The sequence below is a fragment of the Alligator mississippiensis genome, chromosome 14, assembly GCF_030867095.1.
Source record: "Alligator mississippiensis isolate rAllMis1 chromosome 14, rAllMis1, whole genome shotgun sequence".
NCBI classification, from domain to species: Eukaryota; Metazoa; Chordata; order Crocodylia; family Alligatoridae; genus Alligator; species Alligator mississippiensis.
Genome location: NC_081837.1, coordinates 35,488,658 through 35,503,739, shown reverse-complemented (window position 1 = coordinate 35,503,739; position 15,082 = coordinate 35,488,658). Strand labels below are relative to the sequence as shown.

At 45.1% G+C, this 15,082-nt stretch overlaps 1 protein-coding gene across 2 annotated transcripts; it reads left to right on the top strand.

Annotated features, from left to right (window-relative positions):
- The first annotated feature begins 363 nt into the window (after positions 1-363).
- LOC102573735 (uncharacterized) lies at positions 364-13,792 on the top strand. 2 transcript variants are annotated; one of them, XM_019492458.2, is made up of 6 exons: positions 364-636; positions 5,342-6,075; positions 8,128-8,262; positions 10,288-10,349; positions 11,007-11,270; positions 13,535-13,792. In XM_019492458.2, the coding sequence occupies exons 1-6, from the start codon at positions 590-592 to the stop codon at positions 13,577-13,579; spliced, it is 1,287 nt and encodes a 428-aa protein (XP_019348003.1). In that variant the 5' UTR covers positions 364-589; the 3' UTR covers positions 13,580-13,792. The 2 variants fall into 2 exon arrangements, with proteins under 2 accessions (XP_019348003.1, XP_014460929.1); XM_014605443.3 differs by lacking the exon at positions 364-636 and adding an exon at positions 2,141-2,444.
- The last annotated feature ends 1,290 nt before the right edge of the window (positions 13,793-15,082 follow it).

Genomic DNA, 15,082 nt, shown 5'->3' with positions numbered 1-15,082 from the left:
GGAGGAGGAGAAGGGGGCGAACAGCATGGAGGTGAGTGCCCCAGGCCTGAGGGGCCATCCCCCCAGCCCACGTGATGATCGGGTGCCTCCTGCCTCCAGGCCGGTCAGGATAACCTGTCCTGCCTCTCTTCCAGGGCCCTAGTGCCCTGTATGGACCGGCTATCTCCTGGGGTGGACCTCATTGTCCACCTTTGATCCTGAGGACCCCGCTGCCAGGGGTTCACCCCAGGGCTTGGAGCTCTGAGCTTTTGGCCCAGGTGTGAGGCCGGTTGGGGACAGAAAGCTCCACTCAGCCACGTGCGAGAGCCATGTCCCGGTTGCTGCTGGGGAGACTCTCCTTTACCCCGTGGTTGCTCCCTAGGGGTGAGCGGAGGGCCGAGGTCCACCCGGTTCCACTCGCACTAGTTTCTTCTCGCCTAACCTGGACCCTCCCCCTGAGCATGCTCTGACTCTGCCCCTTCGCCCACAGGTTCAACCTCGCCTGGGTATTGCCCTGCTGCTTCGCCCTCAGGCGGTGAAGGCTGCGACTCCTCCCCTCCCCATCCACCCCTGTCCTCCTCTCCCTCCATCCTCCCCTCCCTAAGCCGGGATGGGTCCACAGGATGACAGCATTGGTGCTTCTGGCTCTCTGAGCATGTAAGTGGTTTCTCATTCCTTCTAGGTTTTTGCTGCCTCTTCTTTTGTCTCTTCCTTTGAGGATCAGCACCAGGGGCTCCTGTTTAACCTTCAATAGGAGTCAGGAGCAGAGAAATATATATTTGTGAATTTTTTTAGGTGTGCCATGAGCCAGATAAAATGGCTTGGTGGGCTGGATTCGGCCCGCAGGCCGTATTTTGCCCACCCCTGCACCAGACCATGAATTGCTTAGGAGGGTGAACCAAAGCTGAGGCCTGCTCCTGTCTAGTTCTGTCAGCAAAGGTTTGAGGTCCTGCATACTCAAAGCTCCTCTGAGCTTGCAGAAACTACCACTCTGCTGGGAGATACTCCATCTCTGCTGAGTGGAGCAAGATCTCTACTGGTGCTACCTCTGCTCTTTGTGCTTGCTGCCATGATCCCTTAAGCAATGGGCGCCTCCCTAGGGTGCATGTCATACTCTGGTGGCACTGTTAATGAGTGGAGCTGCCCGAAGATGTGGGTAGTGCTTGTATGGCACTGAAGTTGGTCGCTGGAGGCAGGGGCGTGTACACTAGATGCAAGCTTTATTGGGCTGTAATTGGGACTGTTTACACCACATAGTGCCTAGGGGTTTTTTTTGTTTGCAGCAGCATGAATGAGGAAAAAGCCAAAAGACAGGTGAGAGGAAGGGGTTGAGGGCTAACCTGGCCCTGGGAAGAAACCGGGAAACAGTGCAGCTGAAAGTCACAGTGCTTCTTGGAAAGGGAGGCTTGGATTTCTGAGAAGGGAACTTCCTACTGTGTTCAGTCCAACAGGGCTCTGTGTCATCCTAGATAGAAAAGTTGTGGGTTGTATCTAGGGTGACCACCCTACTTGGGTGGGATAGTCCTAGAATGGGAACCTCAAGTCCCAGTCTTAGGCTGCATGACTCCGGGACAGCATTTATCCCAGATTCGAGCATTGTGGGATCCATAGGAAATGGGCAGGTTTCCCCTTGCAGGCTGGCGGCATTCCAGCCTGCAAGGGGTGTTGGGAGCAGGACTCAGGGTGCCATATGCCTGCACACATGCATGTGGTCAGGATCACAGCCAGGTGGCCTGGGGAGCAGCTTACTGCAGATAAGTCTATGGTAGGGAGGGAATATGTGGGGGTGGGTTTGTGGACAGATTAAGGCCCCATGATGAGGGAGCGAGTGGGGCAGGGGATGGGGGCACGGCGTAGCTAGGGTGGTGCATGGGGCCAGGGCGTGGAGCGGCATGGAGCCATGGACAGCTTGTCCAGGGGGTGAAGGGCATGCGGGGGTGATGGGGAGAGGGGTGGGAGCAGGTGAAGCAGTGTCCTGCCTTTCCCTTTTGAAAAGATGGTCACCCTAAAAGGTATCATCTATTTCTCTTCATGGAAATAACCTATCAAGGCCCATATGTAGACAAAGAAACCTGAACAAACAAAGGTCACATGGTGTTAGGTTATCTGGGTTTCAAAGTCCAGCAACTACTCTTGATTGCTGTTTACGAGACTTTCCATGCTCCTGTGGCTGTTAAAAACAAGGAAGCTTTCTCATGTTGAAACTCACGAACGTCTGCAGGCCAAATATGGCTTTTTCCACCAATGACGTGCACCTGCACAGAGGAGGAGCTAGCTGAGATAGCGGCTGGGGGTGCTATTGACTTCTCTGCTGCGTGACTGGCTGCTAAAAATAGACCTATCTCACCTGGCTCTCGTATAAAAGTGAACTTCCCTGATTCCTCGGACTCCTAAAATCATTAGCGCTTTGTGGCTACGACATTCGTCTGAACTAGATCCAGAAAACCAGAATTACTAGTGGAAAGGTAACTAAAATATATTATAGTAAGTGAGTATTTGTCCTCAGTGGGCCAGAATCAATAGAAGCTAAATGAATATGCCTTGGGGTTGAATATGTGGTTAGAATAAACGCTCGTAGGATTGCGCGATGATTTCAGAGTTGTCCATGAAGGGTATAACTTGCATAGCTGATATGGAGACATTTTTGCAGGCTTGGGGTGGGCTGGCCCTGATGTCGCTTAGGCTGGTCTAGCACCACTGGTATGAGTAGGAATCATTCCAGGTTTGCACCTGTGAGGGCTGACTCATGTCTTTATTTCAGCAGCAGGTTATCTGTAAGATAGCTGCAGTGGCTGTGATTTGAGTTTGTGTGTGGCCACACCTTTCATTTCTGCCGGAGGAAGCATTCTTCATTAATCCTCCTCGGGGTGGAATTGATTTCATAGGCAGCGAGAGCAAGCACAAAACCTGTGTAATAGTTAAGACCTGCTTGTCGCTTCAAAATAGGGTTTATGTGGGATTTGAATGGCACTGGGGCTTTGCAATGGATCTCTGTGTAGGGCTGAACTTCACCTTCTGGTGGTGTTAATGAGGAATGACTGCATTTAAGTCAATGCAGTTGGATAGCTGTACAAAAGGGGCATGCCTGTGCTGTCAAAGGACCAGGCTCGGGGGTGCTATCGTGAAACATGGTGCATCCAATCTGTGCGTGCTGCACTGTGCCATGTGTGTCGTGATATAGTCAGTGATAAGCCAGGTGTCTCATGGGTGCTTAATGCAGTCGTTCTCAACCATTTAGACTGAAGGAATACCTTGTTAGACTCCAGACAAAACTCTTGTGCTAGAGGCGATCCAGGCATCTGTAGGGAAATGCCAGCTCTTCATTTTCACTCATTTCTTGGCTACTAAAAAATAATACAGCAATTCTTTTGTTGCAAAGGACTAGGAAAGACCATAACAGGCCAGACTGGTTTAAACCCTAGGAATTCTTGTTTGAAAAATCTGGGAAAAAATGGGCCCCTGGTTCATCCCAAGTCTGATTGTTTTGGGTTTTGGCCAGCATCAAAATCCAGCCAAAGTAGCAATTTGTTCAAATTAGCTGTGTTCATCCTGAGAAAAAGGGTTATCTTGGATACTTCACAGGTAGTTAAAGTGGGACAATGGGCTCGTTTGTAGGGTCCCAGGATAAAAGGCTTTGATAAAATCCAACCACTGTTTTTACCTTCTGGGTTTATCTTGTTTGCACAACTAAGGGTGCTAACATCCATCTGATGGTACCCTTGAAAGCATCTCAAGGCACCCTGGTTGAAAATCACTGGCTTAATGGCAGATAAACAAAACTCTTAGGTCAGAGGTGATATCTTGTATTAGACCAACTAAACAGCAGCAAAAAATATTCTTTCTTTGCAAGCTTTTGGGTACAAACACCCTTCTTCAGGCTGAGGAGAACTCAAAGATTGCAAAAGTTTTCCTAGGTAGAAAAGAAACTTCATTTTGGACAGGGAAGGTAGAGGGTAGATGTTTATTCCTCTGGGTACCTCAGAGTCCTTTTGTGACAGGGTTGCTCTGTGATGTGCAGATTAGGCAGGCTTCTCCCTTGGCTTAATGGCCACACACTCAATGTTGCATTGAGGCACCTCTATTACATGGAGCAGGTGTATGCATTCTTCCTATGCCTGAAGAAGGGTGATTGTGCCCAGAAGCTTGCAAACAGCTTTTTTCCAACTACTCAGTTGGTCTAATAAAAGAGATCACATCTACCCAAAGAACCTTGCCTGCCTGTGTCCTTAGACCAACATGGCTACAACCAAGAACCCAGCAGCATGGAGCAGGTGTGACATGTTTCACTGCAGGGTCTTTAAAAGTACAGATGTGCCCTGGGCAGCAAGAGAAAAAAACCACCAGGCTGTGTGTTTTTTGAGTCATAGCATTTCATGGTCAGTTCTTCTCGTGAACATACAAAAAAAGGGCAGTAGCAACATGGAGTGGATCGGCTGGTTGAATAACTATCCTGATCCCCATCCTAAAAACAAGCGCTAAAAAGTATGAGAGGGCAGACACAGGGACTGTGTGATTCACCGTGTCCTCAGCCCTCAGGAGGAGGGAGGAACTCATTCACAATGGCCCACTCTGTCCTTTCTCCTTTGGCTAAACCTACCAGTGAAGGTGGTTGTGAGTTTTGTTATGCTGCTGACACCTCTCTGCCAGGAAGCAGGGAAAGAGATGGTTCATTTAAGTGAACAGGGAAAATCTTTTGATCAAGTAACATCGCTGGCAGAAATTGAAAGCATTTGGCTTGTCTGGTAAATGGTTGGTACAGTGTCTGGTTTGCAAGGGCCCTCACTTCTTTCCAGGAGAGAGATCCAAGGAGCCACTGGGGCTGGAAAGCCACTTAGTTCACCCTTGGGACAGAATGACTCCCTGTAGGTTGATTTTACTTTAACTTTGGTGGTGTACGACTGATTAGACCTTAAAGTAACATAATTTGGATTATATGCTTGCAAATCTACTATGACCTGAATAGCATTTTGGCCTGTGATTCTTCCCATGTGCCTCCTGGTACCTGCTTTTGGGATGGAAATGGGCTACAGCTGAAAAACTCAAAAGCTGCTTGCTAAGCCCTGTGCCCTGCTGCAGTCCCTTAGGTCACTTTTCCTTTCTGACTATGAATTATCTATATCCCAGCTTTTGCGTGAAAGCTTCCTAAAAACAAGCCCCATGCATGATGAGATAAGAGTCTGTCTGAGTAATAATACTGAAGATGGTTGATCATTTTCCAAGGGCAGAAATAGTCTCAGAGGTTCAGTGTCAGCTGGACTTTAGTGGAGCCCTGCTGATTTAGACAAGCTCAAAATCTGTTCCACGGAGCCTTTATCCATCTGTGTGGGTTGCTTAAAATATCTTTTTTTTCTGCTTTATGTAGTATCCAAGCCATGGAAGCCTGGAGGGGTCCACTGGAAATAGAGAGAAACCCCAGGAGGAAGATCTTGTCTCTGGACAGACAGGATGCAAAGAGAGTGTTGGAACTGTATGTCAAACACACCCTGAGCAACTGCGAGGACTCCTTTGCTGCTAAGGAAAGACTGCAGGAAGGCAGTGGAGGGCAAGTAAAGAAGACGGCTCGGCTCCAAAGGTCAGCGAGTGACTTCTGCAGGTATTCAAGCTTCAGAGGCATTCGGAGGAAAAGCCAGGCAGACAAAGCCAAGGCACAACAGTCAGAAGATGCTGGCAGCAAGAAGAAAAAGCAGGTAGCTTGTGGGAGCACTACAGACAATGAGCAGAAGCCAAAGGGGAAAAGCTCGAAGAATGTGCCTGAGGGGAAAAGTCAGTATTCGGGGATCAAGACTTTCATGAATTTCCTCTTCCGGAGAAACACAGATGAGCACAAAGAGAAATCATGTAGGAAGAAAAAGGATAAAGATGCTGACAAGCAGCAGGTGCCCATGGAAGCTGAAGAGGTTAAGAGATCCAGAACAGACTTGAATTCATCAACGCAGTCTCGTAAGGCCAATAAAAAGAGAACCAGCTTCAGGAAAGCTTTCGCCTTTAAGAAACTTGTCACCGAGGAGGAAAAGGGGGAAGGGTTGGAAGCAGGAGCTAAAGCAAAGAAATCCAACCTTCTTCCACTGGAGAACAGTCAGAAGCCAGGTGTGCCAGGTGAGCGCACATAACATTTGTGTGATGAGGTACTCGTGTTCCCTGGGGAGAAACGATGTGGCTAGAGGCAGAATTTACAATGGGGATATAGAGGCCTGAAGCCTTGTCCACACTAGAAAGGATTTGCTGGGAGAGCCGGTGTAGTGGTATAGCTTTTTTTGGAAACCCCCACATTAGAGCCATAATTTAGGGCTTTCAAGGGTCTGTGCCTACATTACAGAGCCTGTCCCAACATCCTATGCCAGCCTAGCTATATCAGCTGGTGAATGCCAGCCTAGTGAAAAGGGAGCCAGCAGGAAAGCATTTTGCTAGGTGTGTAGCTGCCCCACATTGCTGAAGGACATGAGCTAAATTGACAAAGGTATCCCATAGCCAGGGTATGGCTGACCTAGCTATGTTGGCTAGGAGGTGTGATTTTTTTCATGCTTCTAGCTGACTTAGCCACATCAGAAGTATTGGTGTAGTCTTTTTTTAACATACTATATACCAGTTTCCTGAATGGATTTTCTGTCTTTGCTAAAGGACTCGTTCCATAGGGTTATCTGCATCTACACAAAGGCTTTGTGCCAGCATAGAAGTGTCACAAAGACTCACACCCTGACCGACATTCATATTTAAGTAAAAGTTGGGATAAGATTTGACTTCACTCCCATTCACTTTCAAGGGTCTGTGCCTTGCCTTGTCTAGATGAAGTTACTTTTGTGGGAATAGTTTAACTGGTCTAGAACCAGAAATAAGCAATGCTGGTTTCAGGCTTTTTTCTAACCTGTATCATTGCAACATCCATTTCCTGGTATATCACTGAAAACCACACCCCCAGCCTACAGAGTTTTACCTGTAAAACTTTTACAATAGATTAGATATTAGTTTAACAGGCATGTAAGTTAACTGCTTTTCCCCTGGTTGTGACTTGGCTTACTTAAAGACTAGCAAGATGGTTTTGTGAAGGATTTGGTAAAGTTTCGGTACAATTTGGGAAGGCTCCATGGATGTATATCTGTCTAGGGCTGTTTCTTTATCAGTAACCGCAGTTTGAGAAGCACAATATAATGTTTGTTATTACCTCATACTAATTCAGGGTGGGTATAAGTATGGTGCAAACGCTGGCTGGAAATCTGGCATTAAGGAGTGTGACCTAGCTGAAGTTTCCTTTTTGAGAGGGATGACTTTTGATTTTATATCTCAACATCAACCCGATTAATTCCCACCCCTGTGGTTTTCTTTAACTATTACTATTAAAAACCAAATTACAAAGCCTTATCAAAGCTGTGTTAAATAACTAACTACCTGAGTATTGAGACTGGTTAGAGCATAATCTAAATTTCTGAGTCTGGTTAAGCTTTCTTTCAGATTATTCAGACAATGTGGGTAGCTCATTGATGCTTTTTTGTTCTTCCTTGATCTTGGGGGCAGGGGGAGGGGGGTGTTAACAAACTTCTTAGACATAGGAACCAATTGAACTCCATTTAGTGGGAGCATCTGTAGTTGGGGCCCTTCAGTATCCCAGAGAATATTCCTACAGTTTATTCCTACTGGATTTTTATATACACTATGCTGACTTTGAAGGGCAGGGAAAAGGACATAGAAAAACTTGAGAGGGTCTGGAAAAGAGCCACCTGTATGATCAGGGGCTTGCAAGGCAAGCCATACGAGGAAAGGCTGAGGGACCTGGTTCTCTTTAGCCTAAAGAAGAGAAAGTTGAGAGGGGGCTTGATAGAAGTTTACTGCTATACCAGAGGAGTGCAGGAGGAGTGCATCAGGAACTTGGTATTAAGCTTCAGGCTTAATACCAAGAAAAACTCCTTCACAGTCAGGGTGTCCAGATTGTGGAATAAACTCCCTCCAGAGGTGATGCAATCACTTGACCTGGAGGTTTTCAAGAGGAGACTGGAAAGTCACCTAGATGGGGTACCTTGACCCCAGTTGTCTTCCTGCCTAGAGCAGGGGGGCTGGACCCGATGATCTGCAAGGTCCCTTCCAGTCCCTAACAGTCTATGAATCTATGAATCAGCTGGATCACACAGATTACAAACCTTATCTTCCTTTTTTCAGACACAGAACAACATGATCAGTACTGTGCACAGGTTTCTGAGGAGATAGAACTGATCATCCAGAGCAATGAATCCAAGGGGAAGAAAGGACACAGTTACCACGAGCCACCAAAACCTGTTAGCGCTAATGAAGCTGGTGAGTATCATCCTTTTTGGCAATAATTATATTAACAGGTCACTCTTGATCCACGCGTGGAGAACTCAGTGGTTGAGATTATCCATGTGCAGAATGCACACAGTCTGTGTACCACATAGTCCCTGCCATGGCCTATTTTAAGGATTTAAATGAAATTAAAGGCATGGACAAATGACACACACTAGTGCAATTAATGCAGGGGTGAGCAAAATGTGGCCCATGGGCTGGATGTGGCTTGCCAGGCCATTCTATCCAGTCTGCGGGGCTCCTAAAAAAATTAGAAAATTAATATTTATCTGCTCCTGGCTGCCTGTCATGTGGCCCTCGATGGCTTGACAAAACTCATTAAGCAGTCCTCTGCCCAAAATAATTGCCTGCCTTTGATTAATGTAACAAATGTGTAAAAAACCAAAAAAACAAACAACCCCCCACCCCCAAACAAAAAAAAACAAACAAACCCCCCCCCAAACTAGCAGACAGGTGATGCATATCTCTAAACTGGGATAACTTTGTCTGGCCTGGTGTAGAATTGTCCCTCAGAATTGAGGATAAGAACCTACTGGTACAAGTTACACCATTTTGGATTATGCCTGTCTGTGTTATATTGGCATAGCAATTTTCTAAAGGCAAGCTAAACACCACCTGTTTCCCTGTCCCTCTGTGGCAAGGTGCTTTAATAGTTGTTACTGTGTAAGCTACACTGGGATAGCTGCCCCTCTCTGTCGCAGATCCTAGAGCATATATCAGTATAGAAACCCAATGCAAATTATACTGGGATATGGGATCATTTGTTCATGCCATAGGTATAACATGGGTAGATTGTCAACATTAGGGAGTGACTCTGGGACCTGTAGATCTAAAAGCAGGAGCTTCTATTGCTAGAGCTCTGCTGGCAGAGGCTGCAGAAGGGTTCAACCTCAGTACATGGCCAAATCATCACCAAAGGGCACAGAATGCCACAGTGAGTTGGTTTGGGTTTTATTAATGCTACATGCTCTTGGGAGGTTTATATTTCAATTTCTAGTGCATGCTAAAGACAGTGTCTGCATCCTCACTGCTGCTGTTACTGATTCACAGATTCACAGAAGTTTAGGGCTGGAAGGGGCCTTGTGAGACTTGTCCACACTGGTGGTTCATATTCATTTTATGGTCAGTTATGACCCCCAGGTCCCTTTCGGATGTGGTTCCAGATAGTGTAGCACCAGATTCCAGCTATTCAGCTGGCACGGGTGGGTAGGATAGCCAGTCTTTGTATTGGTTGGTAGAAGTACTCATTGGATGCGTCTACACAAGACGCTACTGCGCAGTTGTTACTGTGCATTTATTTAGTACTTATCTTAGCAAGTACTAAATAAAAGTGCAGTAACCAGAGTTACTGCACATAACACTGGCAAATGTCTTTTAGGTGATTCTACTGCACGATAGCCTGATAATACTACACAGAAGTGTATTAGCTCTGTCCGTGCTGTGGTGTGCTACAGTGCAGTACAGTCAGTGTCTCCTCTAGATGCACAGTCAGTGCCTCCTCTAGATGCGCCCACTGTGTGGCTCTTTGTCCGAGGTAGTGCTTACAACACCTGTAGGTATCTGTGAGCATGCTACTGCTTCTGAGCTGACAGATCTGGTACTTTGTGGGGAATCTCTCAAAGACATTACAAGCAGAGAAGGACACAAAGCCTCACTGTTTTAGCATCAGTTTCCCATGCCATGGGACAGCAGTGATAAAGTTACCCGTCCTAATCTGAGCACCAAGCTTGTGGCACTGAGCCCATAGTGTGGTGATTTGAGAGCTATGCTGGGAAGTGAGAGAGGTCCTGGTTCAGCCTTCCTGGGAGGGGTAGAAGGCAAGGCCTCCAGCTTCTCAAGTAAGCACCCTAGCCAGTCGGCTGTGGGACATCAGGGAGACACCCCTTTTTCTCTGATTCATATGGAACTTGAAGCTTCAAATTGCTAAGGCACACAGACTTGGATTTGAAGAAGAGGCTGCTAGAAATTCTGGAAGTAATTCCATATATCTTTTTGCAGAGGAAGCCATAAGAAGAATTGTTTCCTTCCTTGAGAGTGCTGGAGATGACTGGGACAAGAAGGTGAGGATGGGGCTTTCTTCCAGTGGTTGGCTGGTAGCATACAGATGGTTTTAACCAAACTCTGAATGTGACCACACCAGTTGACACAGTGCACAGGTGCCACAAAAACTGAGACTCACATTAAGGTCTCTGCTCTCACTCCATTCCTGCTCTCTAAACCTGTGCCCCATCAATCTTTTTCCCACATCTGAGTGACTTACTGCACATGCCAATGAAGGCTCTGGTCACTGAAAGTCTTAGGTTTTTAAGCCATGTTACACCAGTATCTTTCAAAGTTCTCAAAGTTTTTTCTTGTGTGAGTGCATCTTGTGAGGAAGGAAAATCCACAAGCCAATGAAGCTAGTGAAAAGATGACTGTTGATTTCAGTGGGTTTCAGATAAGATCTCAGATGACATGGGAGAGTCAAAATGTTTGTTAAGTCCAAAGGAAATCTAGCAGAATTTACTTTTGTGCAGTACTTTGGACTTAACAGCTTGTAAGTGGTGCATTTGCCTTGGGCTGACAGAGGTGAATTCCAGCCAGAGAGATAAGGGAGATTTTGTCTTGGAAATGGACAGAGATGGATAGAGAGTTTTCTTGGGTGAGTGCATTGCTGAGGTTGATGGTTATGTACAGAGTGGTTGAATATGTGTCTTACTGTTTCACTTCTTACACAGATAAAAGAAGATGTTGGACTCAGTGCATTCTTCAGAAACATCTCCTATAGCTCCTTCAAACACTTAGCTGATGTCTACGTCAACAACGAAGTGACAGCCAGTGTGCCTGATAGGCATCCTGAAGAAGTGCAGTTTGCATTTGCCGTGCACCTGACTGCCAAGGTAGCAGGCATCTGTAACCATACTGTGAACAGGATCATGGGCTTTGGAAACCAGTACCTCCAGGACTCTTTTGCACAGTTTTCATACAACAGGAATCTCAAGGTAAGGGAGGAGAAACAAGTCTGTGGTGACAGCACATCTAGACAGATACCTTGGGTCATGTAAACTGGAGGAGCTTCCGTAGACACCAGTTGATGCTGGCTGAGCATCTAGCTATACCACTGTGTATGCTACTGTCACACCTATTGCTCCAGCTGAGATCAGGGACCTACTGTATGAAGTGATGGGAGTTTAACAGCCCTTGCAGCAGCAGAACGCTGACCATCATTGTCCCCCTGATTTACCTGTGGCAGGTTGGTGTGCTCTGCCTAGTAGTTGTGTGACCAGGTTGATTGTATAGTTTTAGAAATAGGTTAGACAAGGATTTGTAAGGGATAGTTTGGATAGGGATGGCCCTGCCTCAGGCTAGGGCTGGACTAGATGGCCATCAGAGGTCCTTTCCAGCCCTGCCTTTTTACGATTCTGTGTAGACACATAGTAAAATATAAACTTTTCCTAGAGATTGGAACTGAATTATGATTTCCTGACTTTTCCTGTAGTTTTTGAAGCCTAAGGCTATCATTTCCTTTCCTCTCTCTCTCTCATTTCCTGCCCCCATCCCCCCCATCACATAAAAGCTCTGACACACTGGTATCATTCAGTTCAACTGGTGGCCAATATCTAGAGCTCTTCATTTTTTTTCTGCATAAAAATATTTGGGTTTTTTTTTCTTCAAGCCTTTTGAGTGAAAATGTTGAGGTTTTATTAGAAAATGGAAAAGCCGTCAGTTTTCAGCACCACAAAGATTTTGGGGTTTTATGTTAAAACCTGAATATTTTTTTACCCATATGGGTTTTTTCTCCATAAAAAAATCATTTTTGACAAACATTTTCAGTTTCTAAACAATCTTTATGTATTAAGCATTCATGGTTGTGTATTATTAGGCTTATAAAAGGCATCACAGCTGGACAAACTAGCCATTAAAGATGACTGTGAAGGAGATACACACAGATTAATTTCTCATAAACCACTTGATTCATATGGATATTATCCTTCTGATCATTGACACACTGAGTCATGAGCTTTTGGGTTCTATTTACCCCCTTGCCAATGCATTTTGCTGTGTATTGGTCTCTGTGTGTACGACTCTTGTGTCTTCTGCTCTGTAAACAGCAGCAGTATGAAGAGATCATGTGGGCACTGCATTTATAACTATATATAAGCATGTGAGGCCCTGCAACACACACTGCAACTTTGGTTTTCTGGCAGCTTGTAAATATAGAACTTAGTGGGCACTACAAGAGAAGCTGCAAACTATTTAAAGGAATACTAGTCTATTTTTATGCACTACTATGCTGAATTTAATGTCAATTATATAGCAAAAATAGCCTGAATGTGGGACATTTTCACTTCTTGGCTCTGGCAAACTGGGCTGAGATAGTAGGCTGGAAGTTTAAAGCAGCAAAAAGACTAAGCCCATCACTGGGCTGCTTAATAGAGTAAAACCTGCTCCTGGTTGCTGGCAGGAGGCGGAAAGCAGAAGCAGTGTGTTGCACTGTGCGGGGCACAGGATTCTGGGAGCACATGTATGGGGTGCGATTTCTGTTTTTTAGTGGTTGCCATCAGCTAGCACCTAAAGAGTTTTAAGGAGTAAAGAGTAGAGGCAGGGCTAGTGAATCATCATGTCCTCCTGAGAAGCCAGGGGAAGCCATTTGGAGCAGTGAGGTTATAGAAACAGCTATGAAACATTTCAGCAGCAGGTGTGTGGTGGGTTCTCTCTATGTCTGGCCCCTGTAGATCTTCTCAGGGCACAGCCTGGTTTTCCTAGCAGTGTGATGAGGGAAAATGATGGTCTTGATCTGTCATGCTGGATTAGGTCATCTAATGTAGTATCCTGTTTTTGAACTGCTGCAGAAAGCAGAAACCCTCCTGGATGTAGCGATGGGATAACCTTGACTCTAGGACAGGGGCAGGCAGTTATTTTGGGCAGAGGGCCGCTTATTGATTTTTGGCAAGCCACCAAGGGCCACATGACAGGCAGCCAGGGGGAGATAAATATTAATTTTCTAATTTTTTTAGGGGCCCTGCAGGCTGGATAGAAGGGCTTGGTGGGCCGCATACGGCCCATGGGCTGCATTTTGCTCACCCCTGCTCTAGGATAGATTTCCTTGTAACCCTCAGGGCTTATAAATTAGCTTGGGCCAGTTGGGTTTGCAGCAATTCTGATACCTGCTTCAGAATACACCAGGGCATGTGCTTATCCATGATGTGGTACACACTCAGATATGGATGGGATCCTCACTGGTGTTTTACTTCTGTCTCAACAGGACAGGGAAATGTTCAGAGTCAACAGCTGTGAAGGTCCAGACTGAGCATTATTACCTGTGAGGGCACTTTCTGAACCGCCGCTGATGCCTGTGGTATCTTCTAACTCAGCACTGCCTCTGTGAAGGACACAAATATGCTAATGGATGTGTGTGTGTGCATGTGTGTGTGTGGTGGTGTGGGGGGGAACATCTGTAACAGATGTACTCCTGGTTTTAGTATAATTTTGTGAATAACGGATTAAAAAGCCTTTTTAAAATGTATAACGTGTGTGTACCTATGTCATATCTATAGGATAAATAGCTAGTGTATAATATATTCAATGTATATGCAGTGTCTAATACAAATATTACCTAATTCTGTTCTTTATTAACCACATCTCTATGTATTATAGCTCAGTTTTAGGAACTAGTTTAAGCCATGGGTATTACCGGTATTTATTTTACTTGGTTCATGGTCCAAAAGCCCCAGTTTTGAAAAGATCTTAAGCACATATTTAACTTTAAGCACAGGTCCTTAAGTTCTCTCCTCGATTAGGAAGTTTAATTGAATTGGCCTCCAGTCCCACTGGTATATCTTCTGTTTACCATAATTAATGACAAACTTTTGGAAAAGGCAATAAACCTCATATCCTGGGGCCATTCTCTGAGAATTAGCAGTCAAGATGATTATGTGAGGGACATGTATTCCCACATTTGCTGCTGTGAGTTTCCAGCACTTTCTGAACGACTCAGAGAGCATCCATTCAGGCATATTCTCACTGTCAGCAATGGAAACGGGCAAAGAAAGGGGATGTAAATTAAATTATAGGTCAAATGAATTGTGCTTTAATACAGCTACTGTATTGTCTGCAATATCTTTTATATTACATGCAAAGCAGGCTAATCAGGCAGGCAGGAAAGCAGATGAATGCCAGTACTTGTGGTGCTATTCTATATTTATAGCTGCCTTCTTTCTCAGCAGAAGGATGTTTATTGGAAAGAGATGGTTGACCTGATGCCTAACACTGACTTCTTATTCTCCCTTTCCAAAGAATTTAACCCCTTAAGTCCCAGCAGGTTGCAAGACCAAAGGGAGTGGGCAAACTGAATCATGCATGCTTTTCATAAAAATAATACAGAAATTCCCCATGCAAGTCCACATTCATTCCTAGTATAAACTCCATGGAAAGAAACAGAGATTGATTAAAGATTACTGGAGATACAGACACCTTTCCTTTAATCCCTGTGATTCTCATCCAGGAAAGTCCACATATGACTTCGCCTATATATAAAAATGTTGACAGTTGTGAATGTCAAAAAAAGAGAAAAATCACACTTGTGTATCAACAGAAACCTCAGTGTAAGTGCAGTTACAAGAGCAAAAAGCGTCTTTCACTGATACATCTTATACTGTTTAAAACTATCATATTGTTCTAATTATAAATAGGCCATTTATTCCCTCTTAAAGAACCATAAAGATGACAGTTGACTTGTATGCAGGATCAACCTATAATAAGAACAGCAGGTTATATGAAAACAAATATTTTGCTGGTATAAACTCTCTCTCCA